The sequence below is a fragment of the Apostichopus japonicus genome, chromosome 8, assembly GCF_037975245.1.
Source record: "Apostichopus japonicus isolate 1M-3 chromosome 8, ASM3797524v1, whole genome shotgun sequence".
In the NCBI taxonomy this organism is placed as follows: domain Eukaryota; kingdom Metazoa; phylum Echinodermata; class Holothuroidea; order Aspidochirotida; family Stichopodidae; genus Apostichopus; species Apostichopus japonicus.
In genome coordinates this window covers 26,915,831-26,933,260 of record NC_092568.1, presented here as the reverse complement: position 1 = coordinate 26,933,260, position 17,430 = coordinate 26,915,831, and the positions used below count along the sequence as shown (strand labels likewise).

Sequence of the window (17,430 nt, the reverse complement as noted above, 5' to 3'; positions counted from 1 at the left end):
GGTAATTCCCAGGCCTCAGAACCACTAGAACAACCAGAACTCCCAACTAGACCGTGGCAAGTGATTGGGACAGACTTGTTTTATGTTAGTGGAAATGAGTACCTATTACTTGCTGACTACTATTCTAAATTCTTTATTGTTAAGTCCATACCTAAAGGCAAATCTACTAGTAATACAGTAATTGATATGTGCAAAAGTGTGTTTTCAGAATATGGTATACCTGAAAAGCTAGTATCTGACAATGGAAGTCAATACTCAAGCCAAAGCTTTAAGGATTTTGCAAAACAATGGAATTTTAGTCATATTACCTCGAGTCCTAGGTATCCTCAGTCTAATGGTTTCATAGAGAGACAAGTCCAAATCGTAAAAAACACGATGGTCAAGGCAAAGCAGACAAATACAGATGTTTATCTAGCCTTATTATGTCTTAGAGCAACGCCTGTAGACAGTAAAATACCGTCTCCAGCAGAATTACTGCTCAATCGTAAGGTGAAATCTAATCTTCCTATCAGAGTACAAAATAAGAATGTTGATCGTGATTCAATTTTTGAGCGTATGCAGGATAGGCAAGACACACAGAAATTCTATCATGATAAAACAGCAAAACCTTTGAGTCCGTTGGTTCCCGGACAAAGTGTATATGTACAAGACCAAAGTTCAGGCAAATGGACCCCAGGTACATTACTAAAGCAAAGACATGAACCACGATCGTATGAAATTCAAACCAACTCGGGCGGAATCCTGAGGAGGAATAGGAAACATTTAAAGGAAGGGGAAAAGGTTCTACCCCAGTCAGAGATTGTAACCGATAACTCTGACCCCAGTTCAGAAATAGAAAATATTCTGGCACCAGAACCGGAAGGTCCAGACCCACAGGAAGATGTTTATGTTACTAGGTCTGGTCGGAGAGTAAAGAAGAGAATAATGTTGGATTTATAATTTTTACAAGCTGTGTAGTATTGTTGCGAAATACTACCAAACTTACAAAGCCCTTGTAATTATTAAGAAAGTTTAATTGATTTGTAGCCTTTCTAAGACTCCCAACTTATTAAAGAAAGGGGGATGTAATGTTATTGAATATGCATTCACATGTACGTGTGCAAACGATGCACTACATTATATAATCTGCACCTGTATGCTAATGAGCTGTGTATTTGCATATTGATATATAAGTTAAAGCATGCCGTCTGCTCGTCCTTGTTCACCCTGTCTCTCCATCTGTCAACAAGTAACCTTGGACATATCGTCCTATATATCTGTCCTGTACAGCATGATGTAACGCAATAAATTATAACATGTTATATGTTAATACTCTACGTCGACTGTGTTCTACTTGATTGTTTGAAAGAACTCATATACCTAAACAAGGAAACATGACAACATTATACTGCAGTAAGCATTGATAATTAACAGGTCAGTTTACAATTATGTAACAACATATGTCTTCATCTGCTTAAGATGTGCTTATGTTTGCTAAAGTATTCACCACGTCGGTATTGTGGGACAACAGTTTGTACTATATACCCTGCACTGTTACCATACTGATATAAACAGTTCATGGTTAAATATGGTATTAATTTCCTGATTAAATTCTTGACATATGACCATTTCTCTCTTGTTTGTGACCTCTCCATTTGAGATCAATTTCATTTGTAGCCTGGAATCACTTGGAATGTACAAAAAAGAGAAGTTCTGATGATTACAGACATATTAAATGCCTTCCTCAACAGTGGCATGCACAAGGAGGGGGGGGGGGGGTAGGTACCATGGCCCCACCTCCATCTTCAGTTGGTTCTTTTTTCTCAAATTCAGAAGTGTTTATTAATAGCGCAGCCTTGCATTTACACATCATTATAGACCTCTTTTGTAGTCTAAATATGCATCTGAATGCGCCATTTGACAGCTCAACTCATATTTTTTCAAGGGGAGGACCCCCCGGACCCTCTACATGGGAGTCGCATTCAACAATCCCACAACCACATCCCTTCTTTCTTAAAATGTTTAATCTGCCTTCAATACTGTCCATAAAGGTTTATGCCCCCACCAAAATGGGGTAGAGGGTAAACTGGAATTTACCTTGTTTTGAAATCCTGTGCGGGTCACTGTGACTGACTGACAGATATTATATAGAACCCACTAATAACATTCAGATACAGTCCACTGACTAACTGGTGCTGGCCACTATACAAATAATGGTGTCCGAACAGTCTGATAGAATCCAATGCCAATATATATGGTGGACTTTGATCGCCTTAAAATAACGAACAAGTATAAAGTCTACAATGGTGGTTTTGAACATCTCAGGATTCCTTTCTCCTTTCCAATTTTTTCCATTCTGACAAGACACATGGCACCTTCATCTACACTGTAATGTCATATAATTGCCTGCTCACCTCATGAAATCTATCAAATTGACTTTTATGAGTAGCAAAGATACAAACTATGAAAAGTTTCACTCATCTTATGTTAAAGGTTAGAAGGAAAATGTATGCCAGTCTACATACAGTAATTTAAGAATCCAAGCTTTATAGCCACTGCTTTTCAGCTAAATGTTTATGCTGTGTCTCAGTACAGGCTTGCTTTATCAGCCTCAAAAACTCCATTCAGCCAGAGAATCTAGGCTATGTAGTTTTTAATAGGCTATACAGTTTGTTGAGATTGTTTCATAAATGTATAGATGTGTAGCAAAAGTTAAGTCAGAGAAGCATTAGATTTTCAGTATTTTATATGAAACAATATTTGAAACAATATTAAAATATTATCAAAACTGCTACACAGAATGTGAACAGTAAAATATCTCCTGGTATATATAGCTAACATTTCATTGAACGTCAAGTTGTCTGATCTGTGAATATAACTTGTCAGGCAGAATGAATTATCTAGTTTAATTCTATGTGCAGCACGCAGTCACATGATTAATCATGACATCAATTTTGCAAGCGATGACGACGTCAAGTATCTTATCACGCATCGCCTGTATATATTAAATTATGTTCAATGGAGAGAAATTAATAATTTAATGAAAACTGATTCTGTGAAACTGCGTGAAGTTAACAGGGTACCACACTAAATGTGTCATTTAATGTAGACAGTAAATTAAACACTTTGTCTACAGAGAGAAGAGATTCTATCTTCCTAGTATGTATTTTAGGTGTACATAGGCCTTTCAATTCAAGTTTACAAAACATTATGATAAACCATTCTACTCAATATAACATATCATGTATGACAAAATGATAGAAGCCTTTTGCAATTAAATGAATTATTTCTGAGTCAAGAAATAACAAGAGAAAACTGAATCATTACTGATTTTGAATTTGAATTTTTTGTCACTTCTGTTTTTTTACCATTCTATCAGGTTGTCTTTTGTTGTATAGTTCACATGTATTAAAATGATATAACTTAGCACATTACAAATTTCACCCAATGAAGGATACATGGTCATTGCAAAACTGTCACCACTTGGCTTCGATATAGTTGATATTATTATTACAATTTCCCTCACCCTTACTCAGTATTATATAAAAGGCAGTGATCAGAGACCGACTTTGTAGTTGTTTACTACTCATGCCCTAACATGTACAGTCAAATAGAATATATACATGTGATTTTTTTCCCCTCGTTTGTGTAATTTATGGTAACACTTGAACATTCATGAATATATTCTCCAGTATTTTGTTCAAATTTGTCCGTCGTTTGGTCATCAAGGTTTTAATTTCACAGTCAAGAAACATGTAGTGAGTGAAAAAGGAAGGGGATAAGCAGGTTGTGGGGCTTTAAAGCTTTGAGATTTCATATTATTCAAGTTTTGAAGTGCATACAAGGTTCACTATGGTGTCTGCAAGATTTCTGTACCACCTCTCTTTATGAACTTACCCCCTAGATATGGTACCCAGGTGTACAGATTTCCATCAAAGGGAACTTCATTGAAACTTGAACATTGTTCTTCTCTGAAGTCTTTGGACCCCTCCGGACAATCCTGAATATTGCAGGATTGGTACACTCTGGAACTACCGTCACATCTGTCAGCTTTAAGAGCTACATCCCTAAAGATAGAAGAAATCATAAATCATATGGAATGAGTAATGCATGACCATGAAAAAAGAACATGTCATCCATATGACATCCAAGTAAGAATTGTAAATATTTCTGAAAAATTAGTTCCGCATGGTCTCTGTGGAATACTTGCCTGAAATTGCTTGAACAACATTTGTGATACAAATGCAAAACAGATCTCATCACAACATTTCCATAGTTTATCAAACTTTCAAGAAAGGCTCAATTTTTCTCCCCGATTGCTCTAATGCCCCCTATCCACTATCCCCTCCTACATTAACCTACACTTTTCCTTACCCCTATTCCCTACCCTCATTATTAATTACTTTATAACCCCTCCAGTACCCCACCATCCACCGTTCCCTAGTCTATCCTTCCCCATTCCCAATCACCCCTACCAAACACCTCTTCATTTCCTACAATTTTTCCCGATCCCTAACTTCTCCCTCATTCCCTAACCCTTCCCCATTCCCCTCTTACCACTCTCCCGCTACATTGGCTTTGACTCTCATTTAGTCCAATTCTGCAAATGTTTGAATTAGGCACTATGTTAAAACTAGCTAATAGCCTCTATCATAAACTTATAATATGGAATTTACCTATTCTGTGAACTTAAATTGTCTTTTATGTATAGGTCACTATGCGTACTATCAACATAACACAATATCTTATTCTTTGCCCAGCAGCACTTTTTCTGTATCGAAAAACGTCACTGATCACATTGTAAACAAAGCTTGAAAACATAATTGTGCACGCATTTACAAACTACAAGGCATCGTGGCATTTTGAGCAACTTTAAGGTGTGGAAAGTTACAATGGAAAAGGTTCTTATACTATGATATAACTGGGATTTAAACTAGTTAGCATTAAAGTACACACTTTGGATACTCAAATTCAAGGTTAGTATAACTTGTTTTGAAGCCATATATATACTTCCAGTTTTTGCAGTTCTTATAACTGCACAAATGTCAGCAGTATAAATAGCACAAACACAGTACAGTTTGCAATTAAAATAATACACATACCTGTATAACACTTTTATCTCCAACTTTAATATTGACTGATTATGCATCAAATATAACAAAAGGGATCTAAAAACATGTTATTATCTATTTCAAATTAAACAAAAACAAGCTATGCAAACAAATGTTAACCTGAATTGACCTATAAGACCAGTTCAATTAGTATTGACAAACCCTGAAATTTCTAGACTTCCAATTCTTTGTACTGACTAGTGTACATAACCTAGTTACTTATATTTCTAGCAAAAGCAGAATGACTTTCCACAGACTTGATAAACACGTTTAAAGTATCATTCTGAGTTTGATTTTGCAAAATTAATATCACTTTCCAATTCTAAAATGTCAAAATAATGTACCCACATTCCATGGATTAGTTCAGTTTCAATAGTTTCATTTTATGAAGGACTTGCTCAAACATACAAATCATGAAAATTTTGAAAGTACCTTTTAAATTTGCGTCTAGTTTAAATGGGACACAAAACATGGGAAGAGAAGTGTCTGGGTAATGAAATTTTGAGAACTCTAGCCTCCAGAAACTAATACCACTCTTTGCAGTCTACAAAAAGTAATAAATGCAATACTTTGGGGAATTGTGTAAATATACATGCACCACACTGAAGACTTCCTTATATGTTAATTATCCCAAGTTCAAATACCTTGTCTGTTTACTTTCAGAGCTGCGAGTAACAAGAAACAGCTTCTTTTTATTTTATCTCTGTCTGCAAGGCAAATTCCACATACAAACACTGATTTTTAATCACAACTTTTTTGAGGAGATCCACACTTGTTGGAACAGATTCAATGACGAAAAAAAAATCTTGTTCATTCTTTTGTTTCTTCTAAATAGGCATACTGCACATGAAACCAAAAAGTATGAAATATATATCCAACTGACCTCACTGAAAAACATTGTCTTTCTTGATAATAGACTCCTCCCCCACATGTCCTGGAGCATGCACTCCACTCACTCCATGGACCCCATACTGGCCCTCCTTTCCTCTGCCTGTCTCCTTCCTGTTGATTAACAAGTAAAAACATAATAAGAAGGTAAGAACCATTTTTGTCTTAAAGGGTGTGACGACTCGCTTAAAAAGGAAACGTCTAATGCCGGTAATCTGACCTTGTTTCGAATGAGGTGTAACAGAAGTGTTAAACACCCCCATCGATCCCAGAAAATACACACACAGCTTGCTACCATCGGTAATTAGACACTAGTGTACAGTCAGTACATACAGCTGCGGTCAATACCCACAGCACAGCATACAAACGGTACAGCGATGAACATCTCAGGTCCAGCTAAGGATAACAAAGTATCACGTTTCATTACAGTCTGCATTTTGTAGCGACACGAACAAAACCAAAACGTCACTTGCAAGCAACAGAAAGTTAACTTTTTCAGATGGCCGGTTTGGGGCGAGTCTTCAATGCCTTTAATAGGAAAGCAAAGTTTAAAGGATGTATCCATACTGACATTCAATCCATACAGTACACCTCAGTGGCAGAAGTATAGTAGGTAAATGGCATTTAAAAGTCCCAAATTATGTAAAAATGGGATTTTACAAGAAATAAGTAGAAATACCACTGGAATAAAAAAATTTCACACTGATTTCAATAACACATTCAACAAACTTGATTCTTACAACAACCTTGCATATACTGTCCTTCTATATAATGCACTTTGGCAAGTAACTAATATATGCCACTGCCGATGTATACTTCTGTTTTATCTGTTTTGACCCAGTGATATTTTCCCTTAACTCTGTACCCCGGAATGTGATTTTCATTCAATCCCCTCATGTCAGCCCTCGATCTCCCAAAATACAATATATATAACCATTACATCTGCACCATGCACACAAGCTGTATATTCTGAATTTCATACCAACTTTACACGCTAAGAAAGATAAAAAAATCTTCAAATGAGCACATGATAAAGCATGTGCTATAATGATCCAAATTTCCAATAAGATAACGAACATATATTCCAAGTAAAGAGCAGCAGATCAGGCTTGGCATACTTGCTTCCCAAATGATCCTTAAAAGCACTGCATAAATTGCACTGAGCATATTCCAAGGAATGCTGTCATTTAATAGCTTTCTGTATGTGAAGTCCAAAGTCTAATCACATTAGCCACTGACAGTTTAATACATGTTATGTGTCACAACTGTGACAAAATGTCCTAATAATAATAAGAAGAAGAATCAGTAGTTATTTTTCTGACGATTAAGCGACCAAAAATTGGGGAGAAGCCAGCAAGGGCTTATGGATTACAACTCACACATAAAGGTGGCTTCCAATTCAACATTTTAACTTTGGAATCTTTTCAATTTTAGAAAGTCATTTCAGATGGGAAAACTGTAGATTGCTCTTGGATGAAAACCCACCTTACTACTGTATGACCCGGCCGGGCGTTGGACCCGGAACCTCCAGATTGCTAAGCCTCATTGCTTCAAATGCCACCACCTTTATCCACTCAGCCACAGCACCAGTTTAGTCTTAAGATTTGTGGGTATTAACCATTGACAGCTACCTGTATTGCAAATGAGCTCTCCACTCAATCAGTATAGAGTATGCCATTTAATACTTCTCTTATTTTGAAATTTACACCAATCAAATCACAGAAAAGTATCTATTGGCTTCTTTGGCAAAAAATCCCTGTATGGTGACAGTACAGTTATTCAGCCATGTGGTGTTTGTAAATTATTTACTGCTGTTTTACCTTGCTGTACAATGAAACGTACATGTGATTGGTTTAACACAGGTTTGGACTAAAATTAGATCCGATTATGCTGAAATAATTTGTTACAATTCCATAACTGGAAACTCCTTACTTTCACGATACCCTCCGTCTGATGAACTCATATGGAAATTTGGCAATCTACAAAATCTTTGGTCATCTCGGATGATCGGACAACTATTAAAAATTTGCCCTACACACATTTTGTATACATTTTAACAATTTTCTACTCTGACTACATAAATTCCCACGATTAACACATAATGGAAGGTTTCATTCTTTGAAGCTTTTATCTCCCAAATCATATCATATATTCTACTGCAAAGAATACAGACCAAACAAAACACACACAAACTATCAAACTTAATAGCCTAAACATATTAGACTTACGAGTAAAGCACACAATCATAAATTCCACACAGCTGACAACTGGACCCTTACAATACTTGCTGGGGTTACTTTGATTATAACTGTATCTGTTTTGGTCTTAACTGTCAAGTTGTTAGCAAATTATCCAATCTTAGTTTTGTTTGCTTTCGTGACAACAATGCCAGACACAGCATATGTAGGACGTATGATGAGGAATAGATTGCTAACACGTGTATGGACTGTCTGGAGAGATCCTTTGGTAATATTGAACCCTTCCAAAACAGTTACAACAGACTGTATGATTACAAATCTGAAAGAGTAAATATATACCACTTAATTAATGGGGACAGAGGACAGACGTAATTGACCAGTTATAAGCAGCTCTGGTATGTTTCATATTTCAATTACAGTCCCATGTCGTCACCGCATTCACGCAATTACAAAAAGTACATGCAGCTACAGAGCAGACTGTCTCAGTGTTTCAAACTTCTAAATTGTGAGATAATTAAATGCAACAAGCTTTAAACAATAAAGTAGATCAAGTTAAATATAAGTATGGAAGTTTAGGACAGTACATAGCATTGTAAACATCACAACATTTGAAGAAATATGATTGTGAAATTTGGATCTAAGGCTACAAGAGCTATTGCGAATCCAATATCAACTCTCAGGTTCTCTCGCAAGTCCCTTTACCAATCCCCACCCCTCCCCCAACCCCCCTCATGCTATACTTCCTCCTATTGTAAATAAACACAGCAAGAGATGATACGACATTGCATTTAGATCACGTACTGTATGGTATGTGTATATGGAACATCACTGGTTCTATAGTAGGCAGTGTAACTAGATCACCATGAAGTGTTTCTTCCAGGGAACTTTGTTTGCACACTTCAAAGCTCTTTGGAACCCATGAAAGAAAACTCTAGTTAAATAAAACTATATAACAATCTCAATACGCACCAATTGCTAAACATAAAATGGACAATTCTAATTATGACAAAGTTAATTAATTTAACCAAGTTTGGGTATTAAATAAGAGCAACTTGTAGAGATAAATCAGAACTAATGTGGCTTCCTTTAGCAACTAAACATGGCAGTTAAACCATACAGGATATACTGTTCCATAAACCATACATACATATACCAAAAGTTAAAACATTGCTTGTTACCATGACTAAACACCAACTGCATCATCATAATGATCAAAATTCACAACACAGAGCATAAATAAAGCTTTAAGAAAGATACACCCTCTTCCCACTTTCCTCCCCTCTTCCCACTCCCCACCCCCCCCCCTTCACATGCTAGGTAGATTGGAGTATGTATGTTTATGAGACAGGTAGTCTAAGAGGAATGAAGTAAATCAGCCTCTTGCAGCCTTTCCTATACCTACAGTACATACAAAATTAAAGGACAAAATTCACTGCAAAAAGCAAAAATACTTATCCAATGATGGTTAGGGGAGGTTAAGCTTGATGAGAACTTCTACAAGGGCTGAGAGACTACCCTTACTTCCACAATGTATTGTACAATTCAATGGGACAATTAATATACAAACTTACATGCTACCTTCAATTGCAAAAAGACATTGAAATCCCCAAAACTTACTGGTTTGAGGATTTACAAGCGATGGCACTTCCTGTACCTGTCTTCAATCTACGTTTGCACTTTCAGATCTATAAAGCTACATGACTGGATATATTTTACCACTACGCACCCTATTCCTACTTTCGGGACAATGCCCACTTTCCCCTCCTTCATAATCTACCATTAAGAAGTGAAGCTACAGAACTTTTCAGGGGATTTTCATCTGACCGTTTCTATCACTTTCTTACACTTTAAGAGACAGGTAAACAAGAAGCAAAGTAAATAGAGAACATGGTTAATTCAATGTCTTTAAAGCAGCCAGCTTGCCTTCTCAATTCCACTTGTTCTTCTTGTGTACATAGTGTACTTGGGCAAATATTATTGCTTTCCGGTATAAATTGTAACAACGTGTGGGGTGAAAACCTAGGAATTTAGGAAAATGATTCAGAGAAAACAGTTGCTCAACAAATGCTTGCTGCCTCTTTGTATGGTATGTACCCCACATATAATTCAATTAGCTTGCTTTTGAAGACCATTCTTATGAAAAATGCAAACAATTCTTTTCTAACTAACTACTGTAGCTCCAAGTTGCTCACTTATGAAAAGGGGACTTTCTGAATTCTGGGGAAGGCACCCTGCACCCCAGCACTTACCGCCCCCCACCTCTCCCCTCACCCCTTTTTACAAACCTTCCCCATCAAGGTGCCCCCCCAGATGCGATTTGTAGTGTTAAAAAAATATACTCAAACAAAAACTTTATCTGCCTCAATTAAAAACATAACTATCGGATAGACTAAGCCTGAAAATTACTGAACATAAAGTTACTTCCACTTTGCAAAATATACCACCAGATTGCATCTAAGGACCCTTAATTGATCAAAAATTTCTCAAAGGGGAGGGGGACACCCCCTCCCCTTAGACCCATCCTCCAGGATGGCATTCACAAATAAACATTGTCCCCCCTAGTTAAGTGCTGTGGCCCCCCTGGGCCCCCCCCAAGATTGAAATGTCAATGCCACTGATCCACGAGCATACATGTGTGGGCTACAAGTACTTATGCAGTAAACTACGCCTAGATGCAAACTACAGAATCACATAGTATATTTGAAGATTAGAGGGGGAAGGTAAACAGTGATTAGAAATCAGTAAGTTAAGCCAACAACACATAAAAAGCATTGGGTCATGGCATTTATTTTATTGGCTGTTATAGCATGATAAGATCCGTAAGTACAATCAAGACAAATTATTTGACTTTTCTGGTATTAGAAGTAAATGCCAACACTGGGCAATTAGTTTTAAAAAAAATCTGCTGTATTTAATCAGCATAAATCTATACAATTCAAAAAAAGGAAGTTAAAGCTTGAACATTAAAATCAGACAACAGCTGAATTAAAAAGAATGGGTTTCATATTTTCAAAATAACTAGGCTTCTTCCTCTTTGTGAAAACACACAGCAGATATTTGTGCCATGACATGACACTTTGCAACTGATCGATCATCCAGCAACACCTTTTGCAATTAAAGTTGGTAAGCTTTGTCCTTTCTCTGACAATTATTCTGCTGGCAAATTTGTTCATGCCTTTGTTACTTCTCCTTTAAAGCAGCATTTTGCGTTGGGTCGCTTTTTTCCACCTTTTTAACATGTGCATCGATTTTTTTACATGTATCAATCATAAAACAGCAAACTAAGATACCATCCAAGTTTCACCCTGCCAAGAGCGTTAATTAGCGAGTAATTAACGATTTATATCGATAACGAGTAAAAGTGTCCTCGACAAAGTTTTCATATCTCCAAATCCACTAGTTTGAATTCCACCAATCAGTGAATAGTATGTTTATTCATGAGCATTTTGCGTTTGGTCGCCGTTTTATACTTTTTTGACATGTCCATCGAGTTTTTTACATACATCAAATCACAAAACAGCAAATTAAGATATTAGCCAAGTTTTCCCCTGCCAAAAACGTTAATTGGCGAGTATTCCACATACAAAATTAAATCGCATTCAGTTCCCAAACCCACTAGTTTGAATTCAACCAATCAGAGATGCAGGTTTAGTTATGAGCCGTTGCTAAAAATAGATTCAAGACTTTGCGTTGGGAGTTGTTATGCAACTCCCTGGTACAACTGCCATATAGACTGTACACAAATCAAGCGTGGTGTTATATTACGTATCTGTCAATGACGTTCGTAGTGTTTAAATATTCATATTATGGGCGAGGTTTATTGGGTTCCCAACGGAAAATATCTTGGAGAACAACAAAGTTGAAAGTTGCAATTTTTTCGACTTTTATGCCACCATTTGAAGTAAAATATAAATAGATAAGCTAGTTATGTATGTCGTTATGGCATAGTGGAGTCAGTGAGGTTGAGAAATATCATAGTCGAGGACGCAAAATGCTGCTTTAACAGTTCACTGTTAGGTCTTCCTGCCTGTGAGACCCAGAAACTGAAACTCAATTCAGAATTCTGCTGCTTATTCAAGAATTCCAGTAATGAGAGTAAAAGTACTACACTAGCTGCTGATTCAACACTGGATCAAATTAAAATTTAAGCTTTTTTTGTAATTCTGCCTGGCAAGGTGCCAACCTAGCTACTTGGTTTGACATGGTGTTGTAGTTGGTGCATTTTGGGCTTGCAAGCAATTCCAAGTTTTATGGTGATAAAGGATGTTTCATATTCTTGCACCACATCTAAAGAATGCCCTATCACCAAACTAATTGTCTTCTACCCACTTTTAATTATTTTATTGTCCCAACTGAAAACTCATGCTTTTCATCATGCATATATTTTAATTACTTATTTTGTTTATACTTGTTTTAACCTTGTTAATAAGTTCCAGTGATTTATAATTTGCTACTTTTACTTTGACTACTTCATTACTTTTATATACATGTATCTAACTTGTTAAAGAATATTTCTCAAGCCCCATGCATGTAAAGTGCTTTGAAGATTTACTTTATCTTTAATGGAAAGCACTATATAAATTTGTTATTTTTACTAAATTATTATTATTCTTAGGCTATAGGCTGTGGGGGTGGGTGTAGGTCAACTGAATGTCAGTTTGTAAGTACATTAAGAAATGTCTAGAAAGGATTATTTGGGTTTTTTCTCCTTCTTTACACAAATTTGAACTAAAAAATAAAATAGAACTGTTAGCAAACTGCTTATCCACTAAAGAGCCTGTGTAAGAGAATGTGTCTTGTCATTTAGTCTCTGAAGAAGATCCTGCTAGGATCGAAAAACGTCAGGCCAACTTACTTTTACACAAATTTGAACTGATAACTATTGCTACAGTACTGCAGCACTGTTAATTTTCTGGATGGGATAGTGTCGCATTGGACGTATATTTGCAAAGTTACATAATTGTTTGACGTTACTTTTTTTAAAAACACACTGAGAGACTTGCTAGCACACTTCAAGTTGGGCTTATACTCTCCGTTGCTATGGTAAAATCAGAAAAGTGGGTCATAATAAGTACCATGCCATTGATAGGCGTTGCACCATAACAGGTACCGAGACTGCCCAACCCTTTTGCCCTGGAAAAAACAAACTGCATCATTAAAAGAGGACTTGGGTGTCATTTGTGGGGGTTTTATTCTACCATAACAATATAGAATTTCACCAATTAATTATTTGGGGTTTCCAAAAGTATCAATTTATTGATTTGTGCAATGTACTGATTGAAAATACTGTGTTGCAGCCACAGCAATCTCACTGGTGATAATTACCACTGAAAGAGAAATATGTCAGCATATGAAACACTTTGACACAGGCTTCTTATTATATTACTGCCATGTTCAAAAACTGGGTCAACTTTTATTGACGAGAATAAAACTAGACCTTCATCAACAATGAACTGACAAATGTAGGAACGTGGAGACAAGGTGGATTATAAGTACATACCAATCAGGCTGCGTCAAACATTGACAAATATGTACCCAACTAATATTGACTACAGCATATGATGTTTGTTTACAGATGTGGCAAGAGGAGCCTCTATGTTTACAAACAACATTTAGTATTACAAATGCACCAAACTAATGTAGCTCAATATTTTGAGCTTGTGTAACTGTGTCCTAATTGTGTAAACATTCTGTGCTAAGTAAACAGTACTCAAAACCCCTTTCATGCCTCCTTTTGTGAAAAATCCAAACCCTGCAGTTTAGGCTGGTTCAAGCCATTCCTTCCAGCTATTTTCAGAGTAATTTAAGTGTATGAAGGAAACTATACACTTTTGCAGTTAATTAAGTTGCTTCTTCATGTCAAGACAAATTTTAGTATTATGCTATAGGTTCCATCATCACTGCAAGATATGCCAGATATAATTTTTTTCCCCATTCTTCTTCAAATTCTTAGTATGAGTATTAAGTTCACATCTTTATGGTTCTTATACTGTTTATCATAAATAAATGTTGTCATTTGCTGGCCTAATTCTAGAGACGTCTGTCTCCAAACATCTTGTGCAACATTTCTAGCTTCTTTACTTGCATATGACATGCTCATTATTGACTTAAATTTCACTTGACATTCCCAGAAGGACTTTACATCAAATTTCATTTTAATAGCAAGAACCATACTACACTACGGTTCATTGAACAAACTGAACCTGTGGTTTCAAGGAATTTTCATAGGTGAAAAATATCCATTTAAAAGAGGTGATTTATCTTGGCAACTGACAGGCATGACTTGGTCTTTGTTTATAATAGATTTATATGTTTGTGTCAAATTCTCTGATCTACAGATTTGTTTAAACTTTTCTTACTATAACTATCAAATAAAACATAACAGACAAGTGGACACTTTTACATCAGCCATTTGTATCAAGTGTCATAATTTGCGATCCACCAGTAACTACTGTACAGTAGGTTCAATAAAAAAAATCTCACCAAAAAGTTTCTGAAGTGTTATTTACAAAAGAATTGAAAACTACAAACTTGTAAAATAACACAAAAAAATGCTAAACTGAGCAGCAAAGTTTCAAAACCTACAACACATTCTGGGATTGCATTGAAAAGTTAACTTTGTAATTGCATGGGATATTTTCTATGTTTTTTTTTTGTTCCCTTAAACTTTGAATATTGTCATAATTTGTGTGTTCACAAGGAGCCATGCTGACATAAACTGAGAAATTATGCAGATATCATTGAATGTTGGTACCATCCACTTAGTGTTTAACTTTTATGCTTCAATTTGGTGTCCCATGCAACCTAAATTAATCTTTCAGTTATCTCCCTTGTTTGCTCCTTTTTTAGTCCTTTTTATTAATGTTTAATCCTTTCCTTGCAAAGTTTTCCAAAACAAAAGAATTTATCAGATATATTAACATTTCACTAGATCTTCTGTACATGTATATACACGGTACTAGATTAAACACCATCAGATAGACATTGATTAACGACCCCATGGATGTAACACATGCACAACAACAACAAAGAGAAATTCACTGAATGAAATGCTCAATATATGACACCCCTGGAGGACATTCTTATAGAATTACGTGAGAGGTTACATTTTATCTAATATCCAGAGAAAGACAACATGTGGAGCTACTAAATGTATTTTTATTTGCAGATATCTTATCATAACAGGCAGCTGATTTCTTGTGGACAAAATACAAAAAAACACTTTCTCAACACATCTGTCACCATCAGAAGTATGAAATAAAACACATTATTTATTATTATATATCAACTACCAGTGTTAAGTTGGCCTTCTCCCTTATCAAAACAATAATTAGAGCTCTCTCCAATCCTATTTTGTAGAAGTTAGATGAACTATTCGCATTCAAGTTATTATGCTCACCTGCCAGGTGATTCAGCTGCCACTATACACTGTTTTCTTTCAAAATGATAATAAACAGATAACTACCGATTTTACTTGTATCTATAAAGAGAGAGAGAAACTGGTTCCCTGTGGATAGATCTCTTTTGTCAATATTATTGAAAGACAACTACAGGGTGATTGCAGAAGTGTACATGTTGCAGATGGCAGAAACTTCAAGGACTAACTCCAAAAGTGTTAGAAAGAACTGAAAATATTCAATATCCATGTGGGAGAAACAGTTTTCCTTTTAAATATGAAACAAACAGAACATCAAAACTACAAGTTTTTCTTTCTTTCTTTGTTGCACTACTAAAAGAATGGACTAAGCCTGGATCTAAGATCTCTAAATTAATGAAGGGTTAAACATACAGCTGGGACAGCATGAGAAGAGGATTTCCAAGTTTAATAGCAAAAGTTTTCTGCACATTTAGCCACAGTAACATTACTGTGTACATGACATGAACTATGTTCATCTAAAGCTTAGACCTACAATATAGAAGTATGTATATATCTGTAAGTTATTATGAAGTTTGCTTGGTTCTTTCATCTTTAGGTACATCTGTTTCTCCCTCTCTCACATCTCTTCCAGTCATTGCTCACCCTCCCCGGTCCAACCTCTCTATGGCCTACATTCCCCCTTTTTTTATTTTTTTTATTTTTTTATTTTTTCCTTTTATTTTTTTTTAAATTCTTTCTTTTGGAATTGCAATCAGTGCTACAACTGACACAAAGTTTGTCAGTTTCACATGAATGCAATTCTGATCAGAGGAAATTGCATTATACTGAGAAATTTCAGTGTTGTACATTTCTTATGTGTTTTATCAGCACTTGGTGACTTTTGAGGGGGTATATAATATGAATATTTACACTTTAGGACAGCAAAATACTCCTTCAAAATTAGCCATTTATATCAATACAAGTTGCAGCAGCAGCAATTAGGCAGCATGAACCAGATGTTGTTTAAATTAATACATCTTCACAACTGGCCATTTTTGGCTTATATATCTTGGACAAGATTGATAGAGAAAGGCAAACTTTTGAATTTATACCAAAACTTTCTACATGGCAACAAGAGTTTTCGTGAACCTTTCATATATTTGTGAGAATAATACGAAAGTTATTATGGTTAAATTCTGTGAATGAAGTGATTATTATTGAATTGACAACTCAAATTACACTCTGCCAGACACTAAGGCAACTGCTGAACTGTGTAATGTGTCTTACTAGAAGAAGAAAATATCTAGAATGATTGCCTCAGGCTTCAATACAGTGAAGATACTTTCAATACAGTGAAGATTGTTTACAAAAGTTTCTTGAAAAGGTGTGGACTACAGGAATATGTTTAAGTACTAGAAATCTATCTTTCGGATTGGGTTTTGCTGCTGTCCTGTAGTCCACACCTTTTCAAGAAACTTTTGTAAACAATCTTCACTGTATTGAAAGTGACTTTCAAGTACTTCTTTTGGTTTGCAATCCTTCCAGTGACGACTATCTGAAAAGGATGCATGCAGAAATAACCACCAAAGCAAACTGACACAAAAGATGGCAAAATTTGACATAAATATCCTGAGGGGCATGAGAGGAATTCAATATCTGTAAGTCTTCTGCTAGGAATTCTGTTCCTAATAGATTGTCAAAGATCTGAATCATTTCATCAAATGAAAGTTATTGGATGAGGTGTCAGAGAATGGAAATTCTTAGAAGGCCTGAATTTTGCTTTTATTTTCTGAACTTTTGAAATTTTGCATGTTGAAATGTGTTGAGATGGAATGTTGATGATCCATGCAGCTCATGCTACTGACTGTAAAGAACATTGTGAAGCGAGTTTACTCCT

The 17,430-nt window shown here is 35.8% G+C and overlaps 1 protein-coding gene across 8 annotated transcripts in view; it reads right to left on the bottom strand.

Moving 5' to 3' along the window:
• Window positions 1–17,430, bottom strand: part of LOC139971372 (papilin-like) — an 88,437-nt gene that overhangs the window by 43,276 nt on the left and 27,731 nt on the right. For all 8 annotated transcript variants that reach the window (XM_071977744.1, XM_071977741.1, XM_071977738.1 and 5 more), the window contains exons 3-4: window positions 5,974–6,092; window positions 3,877–4,046 (exon numbers count right to left, since the gene is read on the bottom strand). In XM_071977744.1, the coding sequence (XP_071833845.1) occupies window positions 3,877–4,046; window positions 5,974–6,092 (289 nt within the window). The remainder of the gene's footprint in view (window positions 1–3,876; window positions 4,047–5,973; window positions 6,093–17,430) is intronic.